This window comes from Psammomys obesus, unplaced genomic scaffold (genome assembly GCF_907164565.1).
Source record: "Psammomys obesus unplaced genomic scaffold, mPsaObe1.curated_primary_1811, whole genome shotgun sequence".
Taxonomy (NCBI): Eukaryota; Metazoa; Chordata; class Mammalia; order Rodentia; family Muridae; genus Psammomys; species Psammomys obesus.
Genome location: NW_026590767.1, coordinates 10,023,274 through 10,050,553, shown reverse-complemented (window position 1 = coordinate 10,050,553; position 27,280 = coordinate 10,023,274). Strand labels below are relative to the sequence as shown.

Here is a 27,280-nt window from a genome sequence, read left to right as displayed (position 1 = left end):
GCAGTACCGTCTTCAGTGAAGGATGGGTTTCCATTCTAGCCCCGCTGGTCTCTCCACTCTGCCCCTGGTACCCTGGCTCCTGAGGAACCCGAGGCAGGTAGGAAATGCTCTGGGATTTGTGTCTGATGATGGCAGCCATGGCCCTCATGTATTCTGACTATGAAGGTGATGGTCAGTTGGTTTCTCACTAGCGGATCCACTGAATGCTTCCAGATAGGATTCACAAGCTCAGAGTCTGCACAGCACAGTGTTGGATCGTGACAAGTGCAGTAAGAACTGCCAAGGTCTGCTAAGTGTGAGATCTCGCCATATTCCCTGCAATTGTAATACTTCTCTGCCTTGTGGTCTATGAGAGTGACCTCAGAGGCTGTATGATGATCCTAGGGTAATCATGCTAGTGGTACTTTTAAGTGAGCAGATACTGGGTTAAAGAAGAGACACATAACTGAATAGGACCATCACACTAACTGCCATTAAATCAGATCTTCAACCTTCTGAGGCCTCAGCTTCCCTAGCTGGAAACAAGAAGTTAGAACCCGTGGCAGAACTTACACCTAATGCTAGAGCCTAAGGCACAAGGCACAGTAGCTATCCCTGTTATGGTATGGGGCTTCATCTTTGCTATAAGAGAACTACCAAGAATGGTTAAGGGGTGGACATGGCCACCAAGGAACTCCTTGAGGGTGCTTCTCCCAGCTCCTCACTGCTTCCCAGGAAATGGGCAGATAAAGAGAAATGTTCCTGTCAACACCAAAACTGACACAGGAGGAGTGGGAGAGATGAACAAATATGTTATAATGAATAGAGAATAGATGGGTAGTGAATGCAGAGTGGAGGGAAGAAGGGAGAAGGTGAAGGGAGGTAGAGAAGGAAGATGATGGAGGAGAGATAACTGAAATTAAAATGAATGGATGCATAAATGGATGGATGGAAAGAAGATGCATGGATGGATGGATGGGCGGGTGGATGGATACATGGTAAACAAAGGATAGAAGGATTTACAGAAATGAATAGATGGATGGATAAAAGGTGGATGGATGGGGTATGGCAGACAGAAGATGGATGAAAGGAAAGGTTGATGGTGAAGGAATTGATAGGTAGATGGAAGACAAATGACAGATAGATAGAAGATGGATAGATGAATGGAAAATGTACGCACGAACTACGTATATATATATAGATGGTAGACAGAGAACGAAATGATGAATGGGTGGAAGGAAGGAAGGAAAGAAGGAAGGAAGGAAAAAGGAAGGAAGGAAATGAGAAAAGATAGACAGTGTGGTGAAGGGTTGCTTTGTCTAGTTGGTAATTTGTTGTCTTTTGAGAAGCTTGATGCAGAAATTGGAATTTTTGTCTATATGACATTTGGAGATCACCTATGGACTTTACTTTCATTCCCAAATCAAGGAATTGAGAATTCCAATGATCCCGGGCTGCTTAAGAACAACACCACCCTAAACCAGCCTGGTGTGGTCATTAAAAAAGCTACGATTCAAAGAGGATCCAGAAACTCAGTACAGGTGACTGGAAGTAGCAAGGACTGGAAGGCTGGGCCCTATGGAATAGAAACAATGAGCCACTGTCAGACTTTCCCCAAGTTTAGGGAGCCATTCCAAGCAGCCTCTTCACTGCAGGAAAAGTCTTTGTCTAGAGTAGCCTATGATGGGACTGAAGCGGGCTCAAGGGGCCCCTGGGCCTGAGGGCTGGGCTGGGGTGGTCAGCATGGAGAGGCATGCACAAGTCAGGAGAGCAACATACACTTACGGCGTTATCCCCCAGGATATCCAGCTTCTTCATCAGCTCTGTGACCAGGATGTCCTAGAAGGCAGACAGAGGGACAGGGTGATATAGGAGTGGCAGCCGGGTGGACCGTGCAAGGTGAAGGAGGGGAAAGTCTTACCGTGACACCTTCGGCCTCACAATACACCTGCAGGGGGCTCTTCCCATCCACAAAAGGTGTATGGTGGAAGTTGATGGCAGGTGACTTCCTCTCCCTCTCCTGAGACAAAGAGCAGAAGGCTGGGCATAGCAGGGGTAGGCTGTTCTCACCCTGTCTCCTCTCCTCCTGGTCCTGGGCTGAGGCCAGGGGAACCCTGACCGAGGACACCCACTGAGGAGGCAAGGTGATATTTCCCACACTCAGCTCTAGTAGAGCCAGTCCTTGGGCAGAAACCTCCATGGACTTGCCCAGAAGATTGTTCCCGTGAGCTTGCTGCTCCAGGTGGGAGGACGCTGCTACACAAAACCCTGGCAATGCGGCCTACTGAGACCCACTTCAGGGTTCACTTGTTTTTCCATCCCCAAGTCCCAGGGACAAGAGAAAGCTTAGAGGACAGACCTCAGGTAGAGAGTCATCCATGGGATTTGCAAAATGAGCACTGGAGACCACAGATGGTGCTCAGGGATCTTATACAAAGGACACACACAGGAGCCCAGGACTTGTGGAGGACAGCCAGTCAGCTTCATAGCCCTCTGTTGCCCAGGGAGGTAGCTAGGAGGACTCTGAGCAGTGGGTCAGTCTGGAATCACTGCTGTGTGGGAATGTCCAGCAAGGACACACCTGTGAATAACTTCCTCTAGCCTTAGTGAGCCACACTGCCCATATGTCCTCACAGTGAAAGGTGACACAGTGACCTACCCCGCCCCCCCAACACACACACACACACACACACACACACACACACACACACACACACAGCTCAACCCTCTTGCAAGAATCTTTGCCTTTCCTCCTCTGTAGGTCATAGCAGAGGGCACAGGCCAGGGACAGCAGGGCAAAGCTGAAGGGCACCTGACCACTGTATGGTATCTCTCCCCCACTGAGCAGCTTCTACAAACAAGAATGGATGTCTGCTGGGCTGTTCTCAGGCCTGGTTATGGTCCCTGCCACTGGTCACCTTAGTTCAGCTGCAGCCACAGTGCTTTGCTGAGGTCACAGGTCTGGAAGCAATCCTGAGCTTTCTGGTTGGTTTGTTTGGTTTTTTTACTGTCCCTTTACAATGATGGCTTCTTGCTTGTCACCCCTCACTCTCCCCATCTGCCCCATCCTCCTTTAGAGATGCACATTTGACCCCATCTGGCCTCTTTTCTTCCCCATGTGGCCTTTGGGTTTTTAGTTATAGACTCACAGGAGCTGAGAGGTTTGAGAAGAGGAGCCCAGCTCATGGCCCTGTGACCCACCTGCTTGGGTGCCCCCCCCCCCAGCCTACCTTACCTACCTCAAGCTCCAGGATCCTGAATTCCAGAAGCTCATTCTGGTCCTTTGCATCCTGGACCTCGTGCTTCAGCCGGGCCTCCTCGGTCTCCATTTGTTTTATCTGAAGAACAGGAAGTAGATGAAGTGAGAGAGCATCTGATTCTCTCAAGAGGATGCACAGGTTAGCTTTCTGCTCAACTGCTTGCTTCTGTGAGAACAGGACACTTGCCCAGTACAACAGGGCTGTCTAGAGAAACAGGCCCCACAAACATGGAGGAGGAAGGAAGCTGCTGAGGACACGTTGTCCCTGTGTGATTCCTGGAGCTCAGGCTGGTTCATGACCCAGGAGAGGAAGGAAAGTGTGTGTGGTTATCTGGCCACATTCCACAGGTGATGTGGGTAATTCAGGTGTACCTAATTAGCACTAGTAATGAGTGACGCTGATGTAGCTAGCGTCCTGCCTTCCTGAAAGTGAACACACAGGGCTGGTATGTGGCTCAGTGTTAAGTGGCAGGGCACATGCCTAGTATGCACAAGGCCCTGGTTTTGATCGCTGGCATCATAGAACAAGACAAAAACCAAAGGTTAACACAGTGTCTGCTGCCCATGGTTCACATCCTCAGCAGCTGCAGGAAGACGCTCTAGCCATCTCTCCCAGCACTGAATGTAGAGGCTCTTAAGTTTATTCTAACATTCAGAAGACCAGCAATGTGGACTCGCCGTAAGTGAACCAACGCAGTCAACACTAGCGCCTTCCATGGTGCCAGCTCTCGTGCTGAGCAGCTTGGCAGCTGTAAAGCAGATGCAGGGCCACGATTGTGACTCTGTGCTCATCAAATCCAGAGGAGAGAGAGGTGTGTATGACTTGTGCATGTATGTGTTCGCACAAGTGTGTGATGTGCACATCCACTTGTGTGCATGTAGATGCCAGAAGTTGACACGGAGCGTCTTCTTCAATCTCTCTCCACTTTGCTTTTTGAGACTGGATTTTACATGGGTGCTGGGATCCGAACTCAGATCCTCATCCTTGCTCGACAAGCTCTTTACTGACTGCCGTTTCTTCAGCCCTCCCCCGGAGACCACAGATTTTAAATGGGTGTGAGCCTCTGGGCATGGCCATGAGCATTTAAGCGTGGGTGTACATGAAAGGCAATGTGTACCACTAGTGGAAGTTGCTCCTCTCTGTCTAGGCCCACCTTGGGGAAGGTGGCACCAGGCAGCTGTGAAGGCTCCGGTAAGAATGCTTTTCTGACCTGTTTTAGTTAGCTAGATTCTCACGGCCAATAAAGCCACAGCCAGGGAAATGGGGTTGACATTTTTTTTTTTTTTTGAGTCTCTTGTTATCAGAAATCAAGCAAGCCCGTAGCACAGACAGGAACAAAAGTCCAGGTTCACCCGGGAACTCTCAAAGGAGCTGTAGGGGACGTTCAGCCTCATGGTGAACCTTGCTAGAAGTTTTCTGACCCCCAAGGCTCTAACCAGGGTGGTTTAGGTGATTTCTCCAGCCATCCTTACCCATCAGCAGGGCAGAGAGTTATTACAATGACAGCAGACACAGCTCTGTCAGCCCTGAGAGAAGCAGCCCTCGTTTCCTCATGCAGAAAGTAGGGTGAATGGGGCTGCTACAAAGTGAGCTAGAGGAAGGCCTGGTACTTGTCCACACCTACCATCAGCCCAAGAATTCTACCACATAAAAAGTATCTTTCCACACAAGCATAAAAAGTATCTTTCTAGATTTATGCACGGCTGGGAGGCGTACCTTTTCCACAAGCTCTTGATTCCTTCGATACAGTGCTTGCTTCTCCTCAATCCACTTCATGTCCTTGAAAACAGAATTGAAATGCAGACGTGAATACCCTGCAGGACACTGCGGGTATACCTCCAAACCAGGACTGGCAGAACGGAGCATGCCAGCACCTGCTTCTGCGGGGGCCATCCAGGGTCAGTACATGGTAAGGAAAGCCTTTGTGTGGTGCCCATTCTATCTAAGGGTCTTGGACAGAAAACAGGAGCAGCTAGGCCTGCATCAGGCAGACATTTCCATGGTGTCGTGTGCTACTACAGGGACTGCAGGGTTCCTGGACCAGGCATTCAATGAAATGTAACTGTCACAAGTCCAGGGAGACCTGAGTTGGGGAGAAAGAGGACTCAGGCAGGTGGGAGCGGGTGGCACATGCAGGGTAGAATCCTGTCCACTTCACACTCAGGAAGACACATGGGCAGATTAAAGGCCTCCTTCTCTGTCAGAGGTCATTGTGGACACCTCCTGACATGGCCTCTGGGTCTGACTTAGGAGGAAATCCAATTTCACAGCCTTTTTCACCTGGACCCAGTGGCTACCCTCCACCAGCATTCTTAAGTTTGAAGCTGTGTTGGAAATTCGGAAGGCTGCCTTAGACACTGGGCTTCATTGGGAAGTTCCAACCAACAAAGGCCCCTGCAGAGGCATGGTCAGGTCAGGCCTAGACCTAGGACATAATGAATTTTTTTTAACTATTGAAAATAGATTTTTTTTAATTATATTCTGATTAGGGTTTCTCCTCCAAAATTCTCCCAGATCCTCCCTACTCCCCCATACACTCAAACTCACACCCCTTTTCTCTCTCTCTCATTAGAAAACAGATATCTAAAAAGAAATAATAATAAAAACAAACAAAAATAGGATAGTACAAACTAATCCCACATATAGAGATATATACATTTGCACACATAGAAATCCTATAAAAACACAAAACCAGAAACCACAATATACAAGCAAAATATCTAAGGTTAAAAATAAAAAAAAAGCCCAGACTTTCCCCCTCCAAAAATAAAAAAAAAGCCCAGATTTCCCCCCTCCAAAAAAAACAAACAAACAAAAAAACTTTCCAGGGCTAGGCATGGTCTCTCTTTCTCTCTCTCTCTCTCTCTCTCTCTCTCTCTCCCTCTCACACACACACACACATACACACACACACCTGTAACCCCAGCACACAGGGAGGCAGAGGCAGGCACATCTCTGTGAGCTTAAGGACAGCTTGGTCTACAAAGCAAGTCAAGGCTACACAGGGAAACTGTCGTGGGGGGAAAAACCGTCCAACAGTACCATTGAGTTTGTTTTGTATTAGCCATCTGCTGCCGGGCCTGGGGTCTGCCCTTAATAGCGACATGGTGTTGTCTGAACAGCATCGGTCCATGGTGGCCAGGGAACTGAGGCAAATGGGTTCTTTGTGTCAAGAGATACCTGATAACTCTATGGCACTGAATTCTGAGACACTGACCAACTAGCAGTTAATATACTGAGAGCCATCTGATATTGGGGCTGGACAAGAACCAAGGGAGCATGGCCCCTAGGACAGAGCCCTCCGTGGGATCAAAGAATCTGGGAGTGGTGTTCTGGTGTGAGAAGGAGTGCTAATAAACACCTTGAGCCATTTGATTTCTGGGTCCCCAGAAACCCAGGTCTGAGAAAAGCCAAGAGCAGCTTGGAGCTTTTCCCTCTGATGTCTGTAGAGTACATAGGACCTCGAGTTCAGGCCCTGGCTCAGAGCCAAGGAGATGCCTTGTTCTGTGGGTAGGCAAATTCTTGTTTTGCTCACAGCTTGCTAGGGCATTCCTTCCAGATATTAGAAACTGTGAAACCTACTGTATCTGCTCAGCTTTGTAGCATGCAATGAATAATGCCTATATAGGTATGGGCTCATCCCCCTCCATCCTTCTTGAACAGAAAACTGGGAAAGCACTGAGGGCCATGTCTCTCCCAGGACCCCCTAGGACAGATATAGGACACTAATGCTACAAGCAACCAGAGGAACTCACCTGCCCCTGCTCAGCCAGTGCCTTTTCCAAGTCCTCCACCCGTGTCTGTGCTCTCTGTATTTCTGCTTGCAGCTGCTCACGGGTCTGTAGAATAGGAGGAAGAATACATCAAATTTTCTCTAACAGCCCAGACAGACAGACATACTCAGAGATGCAGGATACAGAGGATTCTGCCTCAGAATCATTGAGAAGAAGTTGTGTGTGTGTGTGTGTGTGTGTGTGTGTTTCAAAACCCTAAGTTGCAGAATTGCCTCTTTCCCTGCAGGGTGAATAGGGAGAGTGTGGCCAACCAGAACCAAGACCTCACAGCTGCCTGCTCAGGAAAGCCCCACCTCTCCAAGAAGGCGCCTGTCTCCTTACACCAGCCACAGTTCTGAAGGCAGCTGCCCCTGCAAAGTGAGGAGGATCCCCTTTCCTGTGTCCCTTCCTAAAACTTGATGCTCTCACTGCCTCCAATAGTCAGCAGATAGCCATCCACACACATACCGACTCCCAGCCCTGCTGGTCAGTGTTGTTAGGATGCTGTTGACTGATGGGACACGTCCAGTGAAGCAGACAGTTACTTTGCAGTTCCTGCTCACAAGCCCAGACTCCCACACTGTCCTCAACTAACTCTGTGCCTTCAGAGGCTGCATAGATGGTGTCATCTTAGAGGATGCCTTGTGTACCCCAGCTACAGCATTTGGTAGAGACAAGGACTCTCACCCATAGCTGTGCTTTTACCATCCATGCCAATCCTACCCCAGCTCAAACTGGTTCCATAGCCTCACGTTCCATAATACTGGTTTTTAATGGCTTCAGGGTCAATACCCAGGACCCAGTAACTATGGGATAAAGGAGCTTAGATCAAAGTCTAGGCAAATGAAATGTCCCTGCAGGGCCTTGGGGACAAACGGGAAGGATCTGAGTGGGAGTTGGAACGTCTCAGAGTAGAAGTCATTTAGACCTTAACTTCTCGCTCTGCGTCCAGCGTCCCTCCGACTTGTTCCTGCAGCAAGGCGTAGGCTCGCTGCAATGCCTGGTACTCCATGGTCAGCTGCCGGAACCTCAGCTCTGTCTCTTCCTTGGCCATACCCTAGAGAAGCGCAGGGGCACCACACAGGCACCACATGTGCAAAGAGAGATATAGCATTAACCTGGGCTCCACACAGCAGCGCTCCTAAACAGCCAGGTTCCGCTCTTCCCAGTGAGGTATAGTGAATAATCTAATACTAATCCCCCAGGAGGATTCTGCAGCCTGTGGGGAGGAGTAAAACTTGTGACTCAGTGCTGCTTAGAGGGAGGCTTTCCTGGGAGGTGACCTTTGGCTCCTGAGCTGGGTGGCTGCACTAGCCATGATGAAGCCAGGGTAAACTTCAATGGTTGGTAGCCAGAGACCTGTTTGCCCTGACCCAGAGGGCTCTTTCTGATAAACATGGCTCCCCAACAGCTCTGCTGGCAGAAATGTGTTATGAGAGGTACACTGGGCTTGGTGAAAGGAGTCCAGAGTCCCAGGCAGTGCAGCCCCACACACACCTGTGCCATTGTTTACCTCAGGCTCATCCTGGCAGAGTCAAGCCTGGATATGTACTTCTAGCTGCCCTGGCACCTGCTGCCACAGCTAGAGAGCAGATGCAAGCGGGTCTGATTTCACTGTGGAGTCCTGGCATCCCTACGTGTGGAGAGTAGGCTATATCTATGAGTGACTGAGTCCATAATCTCCCCCCCCCCAAGGATGATGGTATGTTGTGATAGCTTCAATTTCTAAGCAAGTCCAAAGTCTTTGGGTCACGCTCCAACATCTTTAAGGGATGGCCATGCATATTCTTGCCACTGGACCAGGTCAAGGCTTTGAAATACCACTTCCAGTCCATAGGGTCTGGCTAAACTAGAGCAGTCCCCACAGAGATAAATCTTGATTTTCATGCCTGGGAGCTGAGGTGCTTGCTGGACTTGACATGGCCATTGTTCTGGTGGGAAGGACTAGCCGAACAGGACACTTGGCTGTTTTAATACACTAAAAGGCTCCTCTCAATACACTGAGGCTCTGAAGGGCCCTGAAATGTTATTGGCATCTTGCTTGGAGGTTCAGACTTTCCTTGAAAGCCTTTGAAGAGACTGGGGAGCCCTCCATACCCCTCATATGGGGCTCAAGCTGCATGGAGGGAGGACGCATGACCAGATACTGGAGGCAAGGAGTAGCCCTCCACAGCCACACACCCAAGTAATATAAATGGTGTTTGTCACTGTGCAAAATGGAGGACTGGTCCAGGGGTGGACTAGAAGACTGAAAGGGAGCAGGGTTCACATGGGGCCTCCACCCCATCCCTTCCCCCTGCCTGACCCAGTACCTCACCAACCCCTAAGGACTAGCTAGCCAAAGAACTCTATGGCAGACCCAGATTACCTCTTCCAGGTCATCTTCAGGGGTGCAAGGGGTCTGATCCGTCCTGTCAGTTTGATAAGAAATGGAGGAACCGTCGGATTCCAGGGAAGCTTCTTCATCATATCCAAAAAAGGTCTCCACGACGACCGGCTTCTGGCCCAAAGGCAATGCATTAGTGCAAACCCAGCTGGGCATGGATAACAGCCCCAGCACTCCTTGGGCCTCCTCTTCCTGTTGCCCAGGTGTGGAATCACAACTGAGAAGCTGTCCCTTCACTGAGCAGCCCCAATGCAATTCAACCCCCTCTCTGTTTGCTGGTGTGCTTCAAAAAGGGCTGGGGCTGGTCTCCTACAGGCCAAGATAGAGGACTGGGCCCGTTTAGCCAGCCTTGGTTGTCCTGGATGAAGGATGGTGGAGGGTAGATGGAGAAGTGGCCCATGGTCCCTGGATAAGTGGTTCCTGGACCTGACCTTCTGGCCCGCTGAATTCATACAGGGTTGACAGTGAGCTCCTCTCTGCTGTGCATTCACTATGTTGTGCACTCATACGTCTCTGTTGTACTTTCACAAGTATGTATTTTTGACAGATTGAACTAGAAACCAAGCCAAAGTGGGCCCTCTATCAGCTGGATTGAGGAGCTCTTCCTTCAAAATCCTAGGCTTTGTCCATCTAGGTTTTAGGAGTATTAAGAAGTCCAGAAGGCCCCTATCTTCTTCCAGCCACGTTTGGGATCCCCTCTTTCCTCAAACTGATTCTGCATCAGTGATTGGCCTGTGGCTTTGGGGCTCTCTGTTGGTCCCTCTTCTAGAACCTTCAAGGGAAGCTTGTACCTGTGACCTGGGACCGTCAGATGCCCTCACAAACCACCTTTTCTAGCCCCTTTCCTCATTTCCCTTCCCAGGTGCCCTCATCTTCCTCCAGCCTAGCAGTGCTCCTGGTTTTTCTCCTGAGAGCTGACTGCTACCCCACCTTTCAAGTTGAATGACCACCAAACACTTGCTTAGAGGAGTCCTGCCCTTTTAGAAGGAGGATTTCCCTGTGCTTCAACCTTTCCCAACCTCTCCTAGGCAGGCTTTCTTTCCCCTCTACTTCTTTCCCAGACTTCTTCATAGAAATGTGCAAAAAACAGGCAAGCCAAACTCCACAAACTTGAGGCAATTTCATCTCCGCCCCTCTGGCCCCTGATTATGAACTGAAACTACACCGGTGGCCTGGTCTCCTGGTCTCCTGTCACATCACCGTTTCTCTGAAGGCCTCCACTGTCACCTTCCATCTCCCTCTTGGCTTCACTTCCTGCTGTCCTGGAACTCCTGTCCTTCCTGCCAGTCCTGCAAGGGCATCCGTGAGGAAGCCCCACCAGCTCTTTGTATTCTCACTTTTGATTCTGACCTCCCACCTCTGGAACACTGAGAACGGAGTGGGGTTGTCTTGGTGGATGCCTGAGCCATCTCTCCAGCCCCTATTACTGATAGGACTGCCCATATCAGTGGACTTGGGGAAAGGCATGGGAGGAGAAGGGGAGGAGGGGTGGGCTTGGGAAGGGATAAGGGAGGGGGCTACAGCTGGGATACAAAATGAATAAATTGTAATTAATAAAAAATAAAAAAAGAAAGAAAAAATAAACCACTGAGTCTATCAGTGCTGTCTATGGGTGGGAATCGGGATTGGGGAAGGAGGAAGGGGTTGATATGATCAAAATACATTATATAAATGTTTAAAATTCCCAAAGGATGAATGAAAATTCTAAAAATAGATAGCCAGGGCCACAAACAAAATCAAACCCCTGGAACACATTCCAAGGCCACTTGAATTTGATGCTCCCAACTACAACTCCACAAACCTCAGATAAACAGGGTCCTTCTCTCCTAGGTAGGTTGGTCTGACCTTGGTTGACAAAGTTTAAAATGATAAGCAGGGGATTTGCTTTGAGTCGTATGTGGGTTATTTGAGAGTGACGTTTTAAAATAAATTTTCTTTCCATGTTCGAAGGAAGAAGTTCACTGCTATTATATGGTATTTAGAAGCTTGCATTTTATGCCCGAGCCCTCCCTTTCTTTTACCTTGGGGAGTTTCGCCATTTTCTTTCTTTGTTTCCGATACCTCAACAGCTTGTCACGCTCCTGCAAAAGCCAGTTGGTGATGTCTGTTTAAGTAGCTGAAGAGCTGTCTGGCACATGCACAGATTTGTACCGCATTGTGGAGAAGGTGGCCTTAGGCATGGTGGCTTGTTAAAGAGATCATGCACACTAGCAATTCTTTGTCAGCCTGAGGCCAGCAGGTGCCAATGTAGGTGGGGCCTGGGCTTTCGGAAAACTGGACATTCAAGGAGGATGGGTGGTCCAGGCTCCTTCTGCTCCATGGAAAGGGGGTCCTTGCTTATGGAGACGCTGCAGGCTTCATTACTGGGAAGTTACCCTGTGCATTTGTGTTTTCGCTGTCATGAGGGTGGAGAAGCTAAGCCATCATCACCTGTTCATGCTAGTTGGGAGAAGCTGGTTGGGGTGACAAAGATGGGCTCTTGAGTCTGGCCTTTAGGGAGTAAAGAGGAAAATCACTCACTGGGGATGGTGTTGTGTCACCTGGGGAAGCTGTTCCTGTATGACCCCAAAACTGGCTCCCAGGCACCACTGCATGCTTGGTCAGGGAGTACAGTGGTGGGTCCCACTCAAGGTTGCTACAGGGGCTTCTGTCTAGACTAAAAGGGGCCATTGGCACAGCATGGGCCCATGCAGCTCCATGGGGCAAGGAGAACATGCAGCAAGCAAGGCGGTGCTTACCAACACACTCTTCACATAGCCTGCTGTCTCCAGGGTCTAGGAGAAGGAAACACCCACATCACACAGTAGACAGAGGCCAGAGACCTTAGAGTCACAAGGCTGACAGAGGCCTACAGCCACACACTCACTCCCCAGAGGGAGGTTTGGGCCCTAACATTCCTTCCTCTTCTCTGGGGGCTCCTTGAACCTTCCAGAGTACCGGGAGTCTTTGTTATTCCCTCAGAACAGGAGGAAGGCCTGCTGCCATGATATGTACCTGTAATCAACCAGGATTTCAGACCTTTCCCATTTCTCTCATCAATCATCATGGTTGAGACTGAATGAGAAAAGAGCTCAGCCAGCAGGGTAATGAAAAGCCTCTGCAGTGAGACCACCCACAGTCTGGAGAGTGAGGGAAGGGATTTCCCTGTGTAGTTTCATGGGAACAGCTTTGGTCACTGTAAGACAGTGACAGAAATCTGTGCCGCTGCTCTGCTGCTGCCTCCCAAAGGACGCAGAGTGACTAGAGGTGCCTCCTTTTGAAATGCCTTGTCTTGGACTCAACCAGGATTCCAACAGGAATCAGAAGGTACCCCGAGATAGGCAGAAGGTACTCCGAGAGAGGATAGAGAGTTTCACGAAGCACTATTTAGAAACCTATGGTAGGGATGTGGGGGTTGGCACAAGGACAGAGACATGGTAGCTCCCCACCACCACCAAAAGGTGTCCACAGCTATATCCACCAAACCTGTGAATGATGCCTGATGTCTAAATAGGGTCTTTGAAGGTGTAATTGAGTAAAGATGCTATGATGAGACCATACTAGATTAGGATGGAGCCTGAGCCCAGTGGCAAGTTTCCTACAACAAACAGAAGAGACCATATGAACAGAAGAGGAGGAAGCCATGGTGGCATGGAGAGGAAAGGTATGGCCACAGCAGGGAACACTGTAGTCCACAGGGGCTGCCCAGGGGAAGGAGTGGTCCCCTCCAGAGTATGTGGATGGAGTGCAACAAACCCCTCACGCTTTGATTTTGGACTTGTGTCTTTGGCCTCTAAACCTTCGAGAAAATAGGTGGCTTGTTCTTAAGATGTCTGGCTATGGTGGTTTGCTATCAACATGGGCAGAGCTGCTGGCCTTGGGCTCTAAGGTCCACAGTGTTAGGAGGCTCAGGGGCAGAGAGCTGTTTAGAGAAGGTCATTTTAAGTAGTGACTGTGATGAGGGGCAGCTGAGGAGATCCCACAAATGCATTCCTGATCTCCCTTGCCTTCTTTACTACCCTAGAGAGCTGAGGTCAGGAGCACAGCAGTAGAGAGTAAAGGGAGTGTAACAGATTGTGGTGTGTAGCAACAGAGGGCATGTGGGAGCTAAGGGTGGGGTGCAGACAAAAGCATGGAAGCAGAGGACGGGTCAGCAGGGGTACTGCTCTAGAGGGACACAGGGTATCCAGTGGGTAGACAGGGGAGCGGAGGCACCCAGCTCTAGAGAGCCTGGGGTGGGGGGGAGGAGAGGGGCAGCAGGGAGGCATGGCTCCAGAGAGCACAGGGCGGCAGGGAAGTGTAGCGTGCTCACCTTAGAAAGCTCGTCGATGAGGTTCTGCTGTTCCACAATCTGGAGCTTTAGGAAGTCAATCTCTCTCTCATCTTGACTTTGGTCAAGGTCATTTAAGGAGCTGGGTCTCCGGATGATACCCGCTCTCTGCCTCTGAAACACCAAGCATGGTGGGAACAGTGACTGACCTGGATAATAAGAACTTGGGAACCTCCCTACCAGCCTGAGTGACACCTTGGGTTTCCTTGGTGTGGGCAAGGACTTTTCTGCTTGGGCTTGGAGCAGCTTGAATCCAAAGCCTATATCTTGGTCATATGTGCATCAGGACCTGGGCAGCTTCCCAGACAGCCCTGACAAACCACCTGAACTGTCTGTGCCTTTCCTTCAGCTCAGGATCTGAGATGGGTAAATGGCGGGAAAGGTTAAGGACATGACTCCCACCACATCCTATTGAGTCACTTACTCTTAATCTACCTTGCCTCACGGCCTCTGGGACTTTTAGGGCAAGAAGGAACCACTCTGAGGTCTGGCTTAGCAGCAGAGTCAAGAGAGGAGTTTCCCCTGACACCCGGCTTGGTGCTTCACACCAGACCTGAAAATCCTGCTGTAGAAGGACACCTGGTGTCAGGGGAGTGCAGTTCCAGTGGGTGAACAGGAGAGCAGAGGTGCATGGCTCCAGAAAGCAGCAGGGGGCATGGCTTCAGAGGACACCATGACATGGGGCCTCCTGATATCTTGTGCATAGAACTTTCGGGGCTACCAGCTTGTCTGACCAAACCTCTCGTGTTAGAGGAGATGAGATGCTGCCTAACTCTGCCCCAGGAAGCTTCTCCCGCAGGCCTAGCAGGCGCTTACCATCTCTATGTTCTCCTGAGTGACGAACTTCAATTTGCTTTCTATGCGCCGCAGAGTGTGAGACAAGTCTTCGTTTTTCCGAGTAAGGCGCTTGTTCTTATCCAGCAATGGCTTGTACTGACTTTCGGCTTCTCTCAACCGCTTTAACTGAAACAACATTTGTTACATAATGTGAGCTTTTAAGTGACACAGAACTGACATACAGAGACAGCAAACTGACCAGTCAGAGAGCTCTGTGTCTGGTGACTGAAAATGCTGAGGACCCTCAATCTGTAGGTGCTCAAATCCCTTATATAAAGTGGGATGGTATTTGCATGGAACCTACCACATTCCTGGTATACTCTACGATGTAGGGCTGTTTATAATAATCAGCTTACAGAGTAAATATAGCTAGTTGATGGGTGATATTATTTAGGAAACAAAAGGAGAGAGAGAGAGACTTATTGTATAGGATGGATGCAATTTTCAAAAAAATATTTTTGATCCATGGCTGGATTCATGGACACATACAAAATCTACAGGTGTGGAGCCTGTCATTACATAACTGTAGATGCAGAATATATAGGTGAGGAGGCTATGAATATAGAATCTGTAGAGATAGAACCTGTAGATGTGAGGCCTAAAGACTCAGCATCTCTAGGTGCAGAACTTATAGGTACGGTGTGCAAAATGGAAAGGTTGGCTCAAGCTGCAGGTGGAGTCCCAGACAGATAACTGTTCTCTGCCCACTTGACACCTAGGTGAACCAGAGGTATCTAAGGGGATGTATCTCAGATCATCTGCAGAAGGACAGAAAGGTAAAGGCCAGCAGGGGGAAGCCGATGCTCTGCTTGCCAATAAATGGGGGTGTGGTGTGGTCGACCCCCTGTTTTTGTTAATAAAGCTTTATTGTAGCATGACCAGGAAGCCATGAGGAAAGGCTGTCCCTTCACACCATCGCTACTTGTTTTCATAAAGAATTCAGATATGGACACTGCCCCCACCTCTCCCCAGGCTGCAAGTTCTAACCTATAGAATACAAAGCCCCCTACCAGCCACTCACCAGCTCATTCCTCTCTTCAGAAAGCAAGGCGTTTCGGTCTTCTAGTTTACGGATGATGGCACTTAACTCGGCGATTTTAAGTTGGAAGCGCCTGGCATCTTTTTCATCCAACTGCTGTTCCTAAAACAAAAATCAACTGCAAATAACTGTCCCTAGACGCAAATCTTTGCAAACCCCAACCCAACCGGAGACCAACACACTTCTGCATTGTGACTGCCTTTGCTTCCCAATGGCTGCTGGCAGGGCCCTCCTGGCCTGGAGCTCATGCACTGCACACAGCAAGATGGGAAAGCAAAGATGTCTGCAATGTGCAAAATGTGGCGGGTGAGGGCGTGCAAGTGTGGGAGCCCGAGTGCAGGTGAGGACCAGCTGCATGCTTCCTCTCGGCCGCTGCCCAGCTGAACCTTCCAGACGGGCCTGCCTTGCCGAGCAGCAAGTCGCTCTCAAAGGATGAGCACAGGAAAAGACATTCCTTATAGACGTTCTAAAGCTGCTTTCCCAAGGAATGTGCTCCCTCAAATCGAGTTTCTGAAACTCACTTTTGTTTGGAACCAAAGGAATGTTAAAAATTAATGAAAACATTCTAATGCACACTTGGCATCTGGAGTTAATGCAGTGGTCTGTCCAGAACCAGGGCGGGAAGGGGGTTGGTGCTAACTCAGTTAAGCCGTTTGTTATATGCTCATAAATGAGATTCTCCAAAGTCAATGGCCCAAGGCTGGATCAGCTCAAACTTTTGTCCCTGAATCAAAGAAAAAGATGTCCAGGAAGGTACTGAACATGGCTCAAATTCCTCATTCAACAGGTGCAGGAGAGGCTGGGGGCCAAAGACTTAGAGGGATAACACTGAGGGTTTCCCGGGGTACTGCAGACACCACCACAGAGAATCTGATGAGGAGTGGTGATGAGATGAGTGTGCTCTCAGCTGTACAGCTGCTGGCTGCCCCACGAGCTCACTAGCAGCCTGAGAAGGAGCAGAAAGTGTCATGGTCATATGGCAAGCAGGTGGGGAGTGACTGGTGATGCTAGTGCTAGCAACAACCACAAGAGGGGCCAAGCCGGGGACATGGGTGAGGGATGGCTGGAGCCCGTGCACAGGAGGATGGAAGGGAAGGGAGGCAGCTCATGCTTGGAGTGGGTGCTCCCCACCAACAGAGGGCAGGTCATGACTGGAAAGTGACTTTTAGCAACCTGGGCCCCAGGAAGCAACAAGATCAGAGCTTCTGCTGGGCTGATTGATGATGAAGGAAGGAGACAGTGTATCAGCCCTCCTGGCCAAAACCAGGTAAGTAGGGGCTGGCTGTACAGCGTCTGGGGCAGGGGGGGTCTGGCTGGATATAGTTCCCCATGGAGCTGCTGCATTGGGTCATACAGCTGCACGGTACTATGTGTCTGCAACTCGGGGCTGGCTGCGACGAGACCTGGGGGGGTGCTTACAGGGCTTCCTGAGTGGTCTGAGGCGTCTCCTGCACCGCTTGCATAAGGAAGTTCCCGTCTGGGGCTGCCTGGGTGCCGCTCAGCCTCTTTGGCCTGGGAAAGCTGCTCATCTAGAGCGTCTTTCTGGAGCTGCAGTCTCTGGGCATGCCCGGCTTGAACCCCTAACTCTCTTTCCAGCACGAAGACTGCTCTGTCTTTAAATTTTATCTCCTCCATCTACAAGGAGAACAGAACACAATCACACGCGCAGGCAGGGTACAGATCTGCAGTTACCATAGAAACAGGCAGAGTGGCAGTAGGAGGAAAAGTCCCTGTGTTGGTGGCCCCACCGGCGAGCGTCTTGGGCTCTGGGACCAGAAGCAAAAGCAGACATTCTGGATGAGAGCTGGGTACCCCATGCTGCATAAAACCCAGCCCTGGGCCACCCAAATCCAACTGGATCACCCCGGGCTGGTCCCAGTGAGGAGGTCTCTTCTGGAGGCTCCAGGCAATGTGTGTCCCTGCACTGCCAGCCAGGCTGGCCCAGCAAGGAACTCCCATCCCTTGCTGTACATGTCTATGGCACTGGGCATCACTGGGCAGGGTTGAAAGAACTGCAGTTCTTGCTTCTCGCAGTACAACGGGCAAAGCAGAGATTCACTCTGACCTACCTAACCCCTGCCACTAAGGGTATGGTGGACAAAATTCTTTAGACTAGGTAGGAGGTGGGCATGGCTCAAAAGTATAGCCAAAAGCTGAACACAGCACAGCCATGCATTTCCAGGCCACATGTATTTCCTGTAAATCTTGCTGCAGGCTGAGGCTTTCAGGATAGGGTAGGGTAGGGGCAGCTGGACAAGCAGGCTCCAGAAGGCAACACCCACATATCTAGCCTGCCATGGCCGCTGGACCCTGCTGGGCTGGCAGTGGCCCTCTCTCCTTTCCCAAAGGGCAGTGTGCTTTGTGCTTAGTGTAATTATGGAGATGGATGGTACCTGTATTCTGAGTCTTTTACTGGGGCTGCCCAAGCAGCTATATGCTCGCTCGAGGTGACCCTACACGGGGAGGGGCCTGGGTGCTGTTAGAATCACAACCAGAACTAGGTTTGCAACAGAACATCCCTGAGGAGAACAACTCAGTTCAAAACAGATTTCCAAAGGCTGCTTCTTTGCTTGCTGTTTTAAAGCTTAAAAATACAAATAAGCCAGCCATTAGCTGAAGTTAGCTGGAAGCACAGACGGAGATCTAATTAACCCAGACCACAAATTCCATGGCCACAAGCCATGGGCGGAACAAGATAAAAGAAACCCTTACTGGCTCCATTCCTGTTCAGTGGTGCACGCCATGGTGCTGAAAGGGCAACACGGCCAATCGGGGAGGCAGAACGGCTGGGCTGGTACAAATAAAACCATATGAAAGCAGAGAGGTTCTGAGGCTCCTTTCTCATTCAGCCATTCACTGATGCTCACCTCTGGGGATCTGAACAGGAGAGGGCCTGTGCAAGTGTGAGATGGCTGCCAGAGCATCCAGTCTGAGCAGAGGCAACCTGTCTTTGAGGTCATCAGGCCCAGGATGCCCACATGGGGTTGGTGAGAGAGTCTTTCAAGACTTTAGTTTTCTCACTCTGCATCTTAAGCTGAACCTGGGCTTCTGTCTCCTAAAGATGGTGGGCTAGATCTGCAGGCCTTCATGGGAGGCAAACATACATCTGCAGTATGCCAGGCCTCACCCAGATTGGGCTGCTCTGCCTAGCTGGATGCCCCTCATCGTAGGCACTGCTGTATGTAGGTACAGACACTGAGATGGTCCAGGACACCAGAGCAGACAGTGCAGGGTTCTTGACCACATGTACACTGGTGCCCACAAATATCACTCCCTTTCTGTGAGGGGTTGCTAAGCAACTGTGCCTTGTGTCATTGCAGGCTGGAGACTAGGGCTTCCTAGGCCAATGCTGCTCCTCCCTCCCCTCTTCCCATTCTGCTTTGGAATCCAGAGGGCAGGCTACCTTCTTTTGCTCACCATCCCCACATCTGGCGAGCAACACTCCTATGAGTGTGGGCTGAGGGTTTTCCTGTGCATGTTCCCTGTCTATGAACCTGGGGGTTGTTCCACTAAACCTGGAGGAACAAGCCATCAATGTGACTGTCCCTCCTCGATGTCTGTGATAGCTTTCAGATACCACATGCCACCGCACAGCCACTCCAGTACCCATCTGCCCGACCCCAGCCCCAGTGTGTACAAACAAAACAACGTGTCCTTGCTCCTGTGATGGGAATATCCTCTCTAGACTGAAATTTGGAATCATGCTGGAGCCTGCTGGTTACCACAAGGATTCCTCCTGTTCTTTAGCACCCCCTTGCCACTGCCCCTAATTTTGTTGGACACTGTCTGGAAACCACAGAGGGATTCCTGGGGACTGTGGTCTCCAGAAAGGAGTGTTTGTCAGGAGGATGTTTGTCCTGGACTCACAAAGACAAACCTCAGGCCCTGAGGTAGAGCTTCTTGGGGTACCTCCTCTGTTCCTCTGCTGACTGACACATCTGACAGTTGACATTATCCTAGTCTTGCAGTACTGAGAATCATTCCTCCATTTATACCCCCAAATGGCCACCACGTATGCCTGCCACTCAGGGCCCACCTCCCACCATGGTGGGCCCCTCACAACCGTGGCTGCTTCCATCTGAGTTAACCGTGACTTGCTTCCTAGGGCAGGCACCTGTCACCCTGTCTCAACTATTCTTAGTACTGGTCCTGCACAGGCTCTAAAACAGGCAGTGCTTCTCACTGACAACAGAGGGCGCTCACACCGCCTGTCTCCTTCCGGTGGATCATCAGGTTCTGCAGATAACTCCAAACAGATGAACATGCCTTTGGCACCAGCAAATGCTGCTGTTCGGCGAGGTGTGTGGGAGATGAGGAAGGACACAGGGCTTTGTGGTGGGGGCTCATGTTCTTTAAAGCCGGTCCTGGAAGAGCTTAGTCAGGAGGTGAGAGTAGGGAAGAACCCTTGAGGATTGAGGATAAGAAGAGAGACAAGAAAGAAAATATTGACCAGATGGAGAGCCTGGGGCTGGCCCAGATACAGCCTAGACAACGGAGGGTATGGAGTGACTAGCTGAGTTGGAGCTGAGGATGCGAGAGTAACAACTACCTGAGCCTCAAGCCAGTCTGAGGGTTCATATGGAGAGATATTCTAGGCTTTGCACATGAGCAACGTGCAAATGTCCCAGGGACACAGGAAGATTTGTGCCACAGCTCAAAATTAGTTACTGAGACCTTGAGCTGTGGACAGAATGCTCAGGTAGCCACAGTCTTGTGGCAGTCTGCCAACAGATGACAATGTTGGATCCCGCTGGAATCTTCTAGAAAAGCCCTTTAAAATGTTAGCTCCAGACATGGGGGCAGGGGCGGGGGCAGGAGTTGGCACTATATTTATCTTTGTGTGGCCAGCAACTTGGCTTGTTTAAACAAGCACACAGTACAGGGGGGAGGATGCTGGAGACAGGAAAGCCTGTAGGAGCCTTGGCCCAGCCTTTCCCTGGGATCTCCCACCCTGGAAACAGCTTACCCTTGGTGATCGGGGTGGGCATTTGGCCAGAGGCTGAAAAGGTTGCTGCAGAGTCCACATCATGCACTATAAGCGAGAACATTAGGCTAATAACATCGAGGTGAAACAGATCCGTTCTAAAACCCACCCAGGCCCAGAAGGAAACTAACTCATTCTGCAGAGCCATAAGAACACCCCCACACACACCCCGCAGAGTCAAGCATGTACCAAAATGGCAACACTCATTAGAAAACATGGAAAAATAATAACCAAGGAGATAAACCAGATTTAAAAGCAAGCTGGGAGAGGAATGAGGTATTGGAGTTAGCAGAACAGAACCTAAAAACTAATTATGGTCAATGCACTGAAAATAATCAATAGCGTTAGTGCCTGAAAATGTTTTTCTTGCCACGTGTGAGGGCACACACTGGTAATCCTAGCGGTTGGAAGGTAGAAGAATAACTATAAGTTCAAGGTCATCCTCAGCTGCATAACAAGGCTACATGAGGCCTGGGAAATATGAGACCCTGTCTCAAAAAATAAAAAATAAAAAAAAGAGGCTAGAGAAATGCTTTGGATGTAAGAGGATCTGTTGTATACGCATGAGAACCTAAATTGTGATCCCTAGCACTGATGGAAAAGGTTGGATGCATCCATGTACAACTGTAACCCCAGTGGTGTGTGGAGAACAGAGGCAGAAAGATTGCTGAGGCTTGCTGCACTTCAGTCTGTCTCCAGGCTCAGTGAGAATCCTTGTCTCAGGACAATAATGTATTACAACTGGGTACCTGACATCCATCCTCCTCTTGCCTCCATATGTGTTCACGAGCACACGCACCCATGCACACATACAGCATACATATATAGTACATACAGCACACACAAGACACGTAGTATACACACACATAAATGAAAATTTAAATACATTTTCAACAAATAAAAATTTAAGTCTGACATAAGTATTTTATAATAGAGAAAGAAGATGGTTAAAATGCAATTCAATGGAGAATTATAATCTATAATAGCATTCAGTATCTAAACTAGGAATTTTATTAGCAGACTGGACACAGTGGAATCACAAAGCCAGGATAAAAAGTCATAGAAATAGCTATGAAATAAAGAGGGAAAAGAAATACAGGAGAATTGCTTAAGAAGGAGCAGGGTGGGAGCTGGAGCGATGGCTCAGCAGTGAAGAGCACTGGCTGCTCTTCCAGAGGACCCAGGTTCAGTTCCCAGCACACACACATGGCAGCTCACAACTGTCTGTTACTCCAGTTCCAGGGCTTCTGACATCCTTACACAGATGTAAATGCAGGCAAAATACCAATGAACATAAAATAAAAATGAATTATAAAAAGAAGAAGCTGAGAGTAGTTACAATGTCTAATACACATCTGAGTGTACAGAGAAAAAATGGAAGAAATAGTTGCTTAAGTAATGGTCAAAATTTCTCAAACCCACTGAACAATATCATTTCAGATTCCAGAAACTCTGCTGTTCTTGAATCGTGGAGTTGGGAGAGGCGATAAGGGGAAGAGGGGAAGGAGAAAAAGGCAAAGGAAGAGGGAGAGTAGGACATCTCTTGTCATCATAGACCCCTCAGATGCTAAAAGCATAATCAGAGAACATGCACAGAAATTTTAATATCAGTACATTTAAAGATTTATATGAATTGGATACATTCCTTGAGGAATACATTTTTACAAAACTTGACACAAGACTAAGAAATATAAAAAGGTTTCTGTTTATTAACTACATTTCATTCATAATTTAAAATATTCCACAAAGAAAATTCTAGTCCCAGTGATCTTCACTAGTGAATTTGTCCAAGCACTGAAAGAAGAAATATACTACTACTACTACTAAGAATAATAATAATAATTTTCAAGCCGGTATGGTGGTCCACACCTGTAATTGCAGCACCCAGGAGTCTGTGTACTCATACAGAAGTGGATTCGAGGCCAGCCTGGACTACAGAGAAAGAGTCTGCCTACCCCTTCAAAAGTTCGTAAGGAGAACAGGAAGAAAATTAGATATTTCTAAAAATTATTTTATAAAGCCTTCCAAATCTAGATAGCATAGCTTGGCAAGAATCCTGTAATAAAATGGGAGGAAATCCTCAATGTAGTAATGAAAAACAAAACAAAGCATAACAACAACAACAACAACCCACCAACAACAACATTGTGCCACCACGGCCAGTCTTTATCTCAAGACTGTCATGTTAAGTTTGCATTTACAAAGCAATGAATGTAAGTCATCTTCTTCGTGAGATAAAGAAAAAGCCCAAACCATCATCAGCCGAGTTTACGCAGAGAAAGCACTTGATGGCATGCCAGAGCCACTCATGCTAAGAATCTCTGGCAAATTAAAGTATCAGGAAGTTCCCTAATCTAATCAAGTGGATTGCTAACCACCTTGCGCTGACAGAATCTTCAGTGATAAAGAACATACTCTTGCCTTTACCCCGAGGTTGGGAAGAGGAAGGATCCAGAGATAATCTGCAAAATGATATTTGTGATCTGAGCCAGTTCACACCTAGAAATCAAAGGTGTGAGAGGAAAAAGGAAGGATCAAACTGTCTTTCTTCATAATGATATGATTATATGGATAAAAATCAAGTTTTTTTTTTGTTTGTTTGTTTGTTTGTTTGGTAGTGAGGATTAAACTCAGGGTCTTGCACAGGCAGACAAATGTTCTGTCACATAGGTCTAAGCTTGACCCCCCTTTCACTTTTTATTTTGAGACAAGCTCTCACTAACGTGACCAGGCAGGACTTGCATTGTCAGTCCTCTTCTTTCAACTTCCTGAGTAGCTGGGATTATATTATATGCCTGCGCCACCATGCCGGCCTATCCATCGCAGATCCAAAGCCAGTCTATACATAGGGTATCAGAATTACCAAGAGATGGCTGCAAGGTTGTAGGTGCGAAATCGGTTTAAAAACCAATGATATTTCAGCAAAAAACAGAAAACATATTTTAAAAGGTAAAAAAGCAGCACCAAGTCAAAAAGCATCAACTATCAAATACAAACAAATTCAGCAAAAGAATGCAAGGCTTAGAGAGAATTAGATGAAGCAAGACTGAGAGAAGACAGAAAAAAACTGCAGGATGGCAGCTCTTCCTAACAGCAGGGAGAAATGCTTTTCTGAGGAAACTGATACACTGATCTTAATGGTACAGGGAAAATCAGGATGATATCATAGGACAAAGCTGGAGAGTTTACACTTAGTGAGACTCCAAGACTTACTTCATGGTGGGTGACAGGATTAAGATGCTGTGCTAAGGGCTGGAGAGATAGCTCTGAGGTTAAGAGCACTGGCTGCTCTTTCAAAGGTCCTGAGTTCAAGTCCCAGTAACCACATGGTGGATCCCAGCCATCATATAATGATATCTGGTGCCCTCTTCTGGCATGCAGGTATACATGCAGGTAGAACACTGTATCCATAATAAATAAATAAATCTTAAAAAAATTGAAGGACAAAATGAATAAAGTGTAATTAATAAAAAATTAAAATAATAATAATAAAAATAAATAGATAGATAGATAAATAAATAAATAAATAAATAAATAAATAAATAAATAAATAAATGAATGAATAATTGAAGGAAAAAAAGAGATGCTGTGCTAAAGACACAGGGCAGAAAAGCAGACAGAATTCGATAGCGTCAAAACAACCCACAGCAATAAGGACATGTGATAAAAGCCAGAACGAGACTACAGTTAACAGGAGGAGGCAGGCTTTCCAAAATTAGTTCCACAGTGGCAGAAATTCACAGAGCGAATAAGGAACGGCTTCATACCATTTACAAAAGCAAACATCTCTTAGACCACAGAACAAAACAGTATTTGCATGAGTGTTTGCATGATCCCTGGATAGGTAAAGGATTTTTAAGGAAGACACAAACTGCACATTTAAAGAACTGACGGAATGCACCTCCTTTATGTCAGGAGCCATGCTCATCCGGGGATGCTGCTGGGCTGTCTGGGGCAGCCATGCTGAGAAGATTGGTGTGCTAGCCAGAATACAGAGAGAAGTTGTTGAAATCAGTCAGGGAAAGACATTCTTCAGCTTGAAAGAGCCAATGTATATGAACAGATAGATGCTTTCTAAAAGACAGCATGTGTGTGTTGCGCTCATTTTTAAGCTCTATTTTATTTGGGGTATTTATGCCTTTACCTCCACCAGCCCTTTAACCCTAGATAAGCGAGAGAACATTAGTCGGGGGGAGGGGGCACAGACCCCTTTACTTCTCCCAGCTGTTTAGGGCTGATGGGTTCATTTGGGGAGATACCAATCTCCATCAATAGCAAACACAGCAAGCAGTCTCCCCCAGGTTACCACATTGGAACGTTTCTCTCTGTCTGTCTCCTCCAAGCCACCACACCGTGTCTCTGGTCTCTCCAAACTGCTATACCTTCTCTTGCTGGGCTCTCCTATTTATAGCCCTCAGAGTCCTAGACCACATGGCTCTCCATGCTGCTTGAGGCAGGCTGTTATCAGCTGGCAAAGACCATGCCCTGCAGGAGGCAATTATCAGCTGTGGACAAACTAAAATCCCACACTTGGGATTAAAACAAAAACATATTTACATAACATAACTGAGTTTTTAAAGAAACCAAAACTTCTATGACAAGTGTGTCCACCACCACAAGGATGGGGAGGCTGTTCGCTACTGTGACAGGGTTGCAGGGCTGACGGTGATCACATGGGGAATAAAGGGGGTGGGTCCTGTCCTCTAGAGGGAGGGGAGGAATGGGGTTCACCCACTTTGGTTAAACTGAGTGCACTGAGGTTGGAACTGGCTCTACCCATGGCCGCACGGACGGCAGGAGAAGCCACTCCATGAGGCCACCCAACGACATGATGGGGCTATTTGTAACAGCCCAAACCTGGAATGGCTTGACCTCCTTCCAAGAAGAATGAATAGCACAGAGCACACAGCCGGATTCCCAGGGAACACGCTGGTGTGGTTTCCAGGAAGACAAGCCAGAGCACTATGTGGGAAGGGTGTCTCTGGGAAGTGTTTGTAGGAACTTGGTCTCATAACTCAATGGTGGCTACACTCAGCAGTCACTGGATTTGTGCCTTTCCTGAATAGCAGTTGTTTACCAGTCTAAACAAGACAGAGAGAAAAACGAGTATGCATGCCCACCCTTCAACTCCAGCTCTGTCTAGATACAGTCTAGCTATGCGTTGAAGTTTTTTAATTAAATTTTTATTTTTATATTAGTTACAGTTTATAAAACTGTATACTTTGTATCCCAGCTGTAGCTAGCTCCCTCCTTCCTTCCCTCCCAATCCCATCCTTTCTCCCTCATCTCCTCCCTGCCCCTCTCTAAGTCCACTGATGGGGGAGGTCCTCCTCCCCTTCCATCTGATCCTAGCTTATCAGTTATCTTCAGGACTGGCTGCAATGTCCTCCTCTGTGGCCTAGCAAGGATGCTCTTCCCTCGGGGGGGGGGGGGTGTCAAAGAGCTGTTGAGTGCACTGAAGTTTTTAAAGGCTCATAGGTTTGCCTATGCATGTTCCAAGCAAGCATTTTCGATAGACATCTGTGGCCAAGACCTTGACCCCAGGGATTGTATCTTGCCTTGCACAGCTATGACTACTGGGATATGATCCCCAGAAGTTGGACAAACCAGCTGTAGGTTTGTCAGCTGGGCTATCGTGGCTTAAATTTGAATTCATGGGCTTTTGGCAAGACCTGAAGCATTGCTGAAGAGCACATGGGGACTTGTGAAAGCTTCTGTCAAATTTGGTGGCATGGTTTTCAAAGGGAACTAGTGACTGTCTGCTCCATCCAAGAAGAGGGCCGCCATGACTCTCTGACCACCTCCCTGAGATCCTTGTCCTTGGTGAAACAAAATCATGGAAATTCAAGGCCAAGCCCACCCCTCCACCAGGCGCTCGGTGCTTTGGGGATTGGTCTCACTTTTATAGCTTTCTTTATAGGGTTTTCATTAGTGCTGTATATTAGCACACTGCATTAGCTAACTGCTCCGATGGCTGGCAGAAGGAGCTGGAGCTGAACGCCACAGACTTTTACGAGGGAGAGGAAATTGCCTTTTGTCTGTAATTCCTCTATTTTATAGAGGTTTTAATAACAGCCCGAGGTTGTATTTTAGAAGCATGCACTCTGTGTGCAGCTGCTTTGAGCTTGCACAGCGGAGCCCTCCCAGACTCAATGGCAACTTGCACAAATGCCCCAGCGCTCAGCACAGCCCTGTCCTCAGTGTATCACGGGCTGGAGACTCTGAAGAAGACAGTCATCCCTATCTAAGGTCACAGTGAGCCTGGGCAGAATGTTCCAGAGCCTTTGAGCATGAGATTTCCCACCCCTTCCATTTTACTTATGACATTACTGAAAATTTGGCCAAGAAAGTCACCAGGGATCTGCTTACCCAGGAGCACTGAGTAGGATATACACAGATGAAACCATGAGAGCTGCACAGGACCCACCTATTACCAGAGAGGGTCTGACTTGAACCCCCAAACAGGGCAGGGGTGGACACACAGCTGTGACTCCTCACTCCCCACACTGTGGCCTTCTGGACAAAGTGAGGGGACTATGGAACTCAGAAAGGAGTCTCGAAGCCCTTGCTGTCCCAAGGCCTGCCCTATCCTGGACAGATGTGTCTCGAATGTTTACTGGGGGCATGTTGGCCATGCTTCCTTTTCTGACTTCTCTCCACCAGCCTTTCTCTGAGGCTCCTGAGTTCTACCACATGACATCATACCCCATCAT

General features: G+C 48.5%; 1 protein-coding gene across 8 annotated transcripts in view; it reads right to left on the bottom strand.

Annotated features, from left to right (window-relative positions):
* Positions 1-27,280, bottom strand: part of Jakmip3 (Janus kinase and microtubule interacting protein 3) — a 75,838-nt gene that overhangs the window by 27,427 nt on the left and 21,131 nt on the right. For 3 of the 8 annotated variants that reach the window (XM_055608887.1, XM_055608888.1, XM_055608882.1), the window contains exons 3-15: positions 17,003-17,218; positions 15,566-15,685; positions 14,524-14,670; positions 13,690-13,821; positions 12,137-12,172; positions 11,420-11,479; positions 9,381-9,509; positions 7,941-8,069; positions 6,995-7,078; positions 4,956-5,018; positions 3,219-3,317; positions 1,901-1,999; positions 1,765-1,818 (exon numbers count right to left, since the gene is read on the bottom strand). In XM_055608887.1, coding sequence (XP_055464862.1) covers positions 1,765-1,818; positions 1,901-1,999; positions 3,219-3,317; positions 4,956-5,018; positions 6,995-7,078; positions 7,941-8,069; positions 9,381-9,509; positions 11,420-11,479; positions 12,137-12,172; positions 13,690-13,821; positions 14,524-14,670; positions 15,566-15,685; positions 17,003-17,218 — 1,368 coding nt within the window. The remainder of the gene's footprint in view (positions 1-1,764; positions 1,819-1,900; positions 2,000-3,218; positions 3,318-4,955; positions 5,019-6,994; positions 7,079-7,940; positions 8,070-9,380; positions 9,510-11,419; positions 11,480-12,136; positions 12,173-13,689; positions 13,822-14,523; positions 14,671-15,565; positions 15,686-17,002; positions 17,219-27,280) is intronic. The other 5 variants (XM_055608881.1, XM_055608883.1, XM_055608884.1 and 2 more) reach the window with 3 other exon arrangements.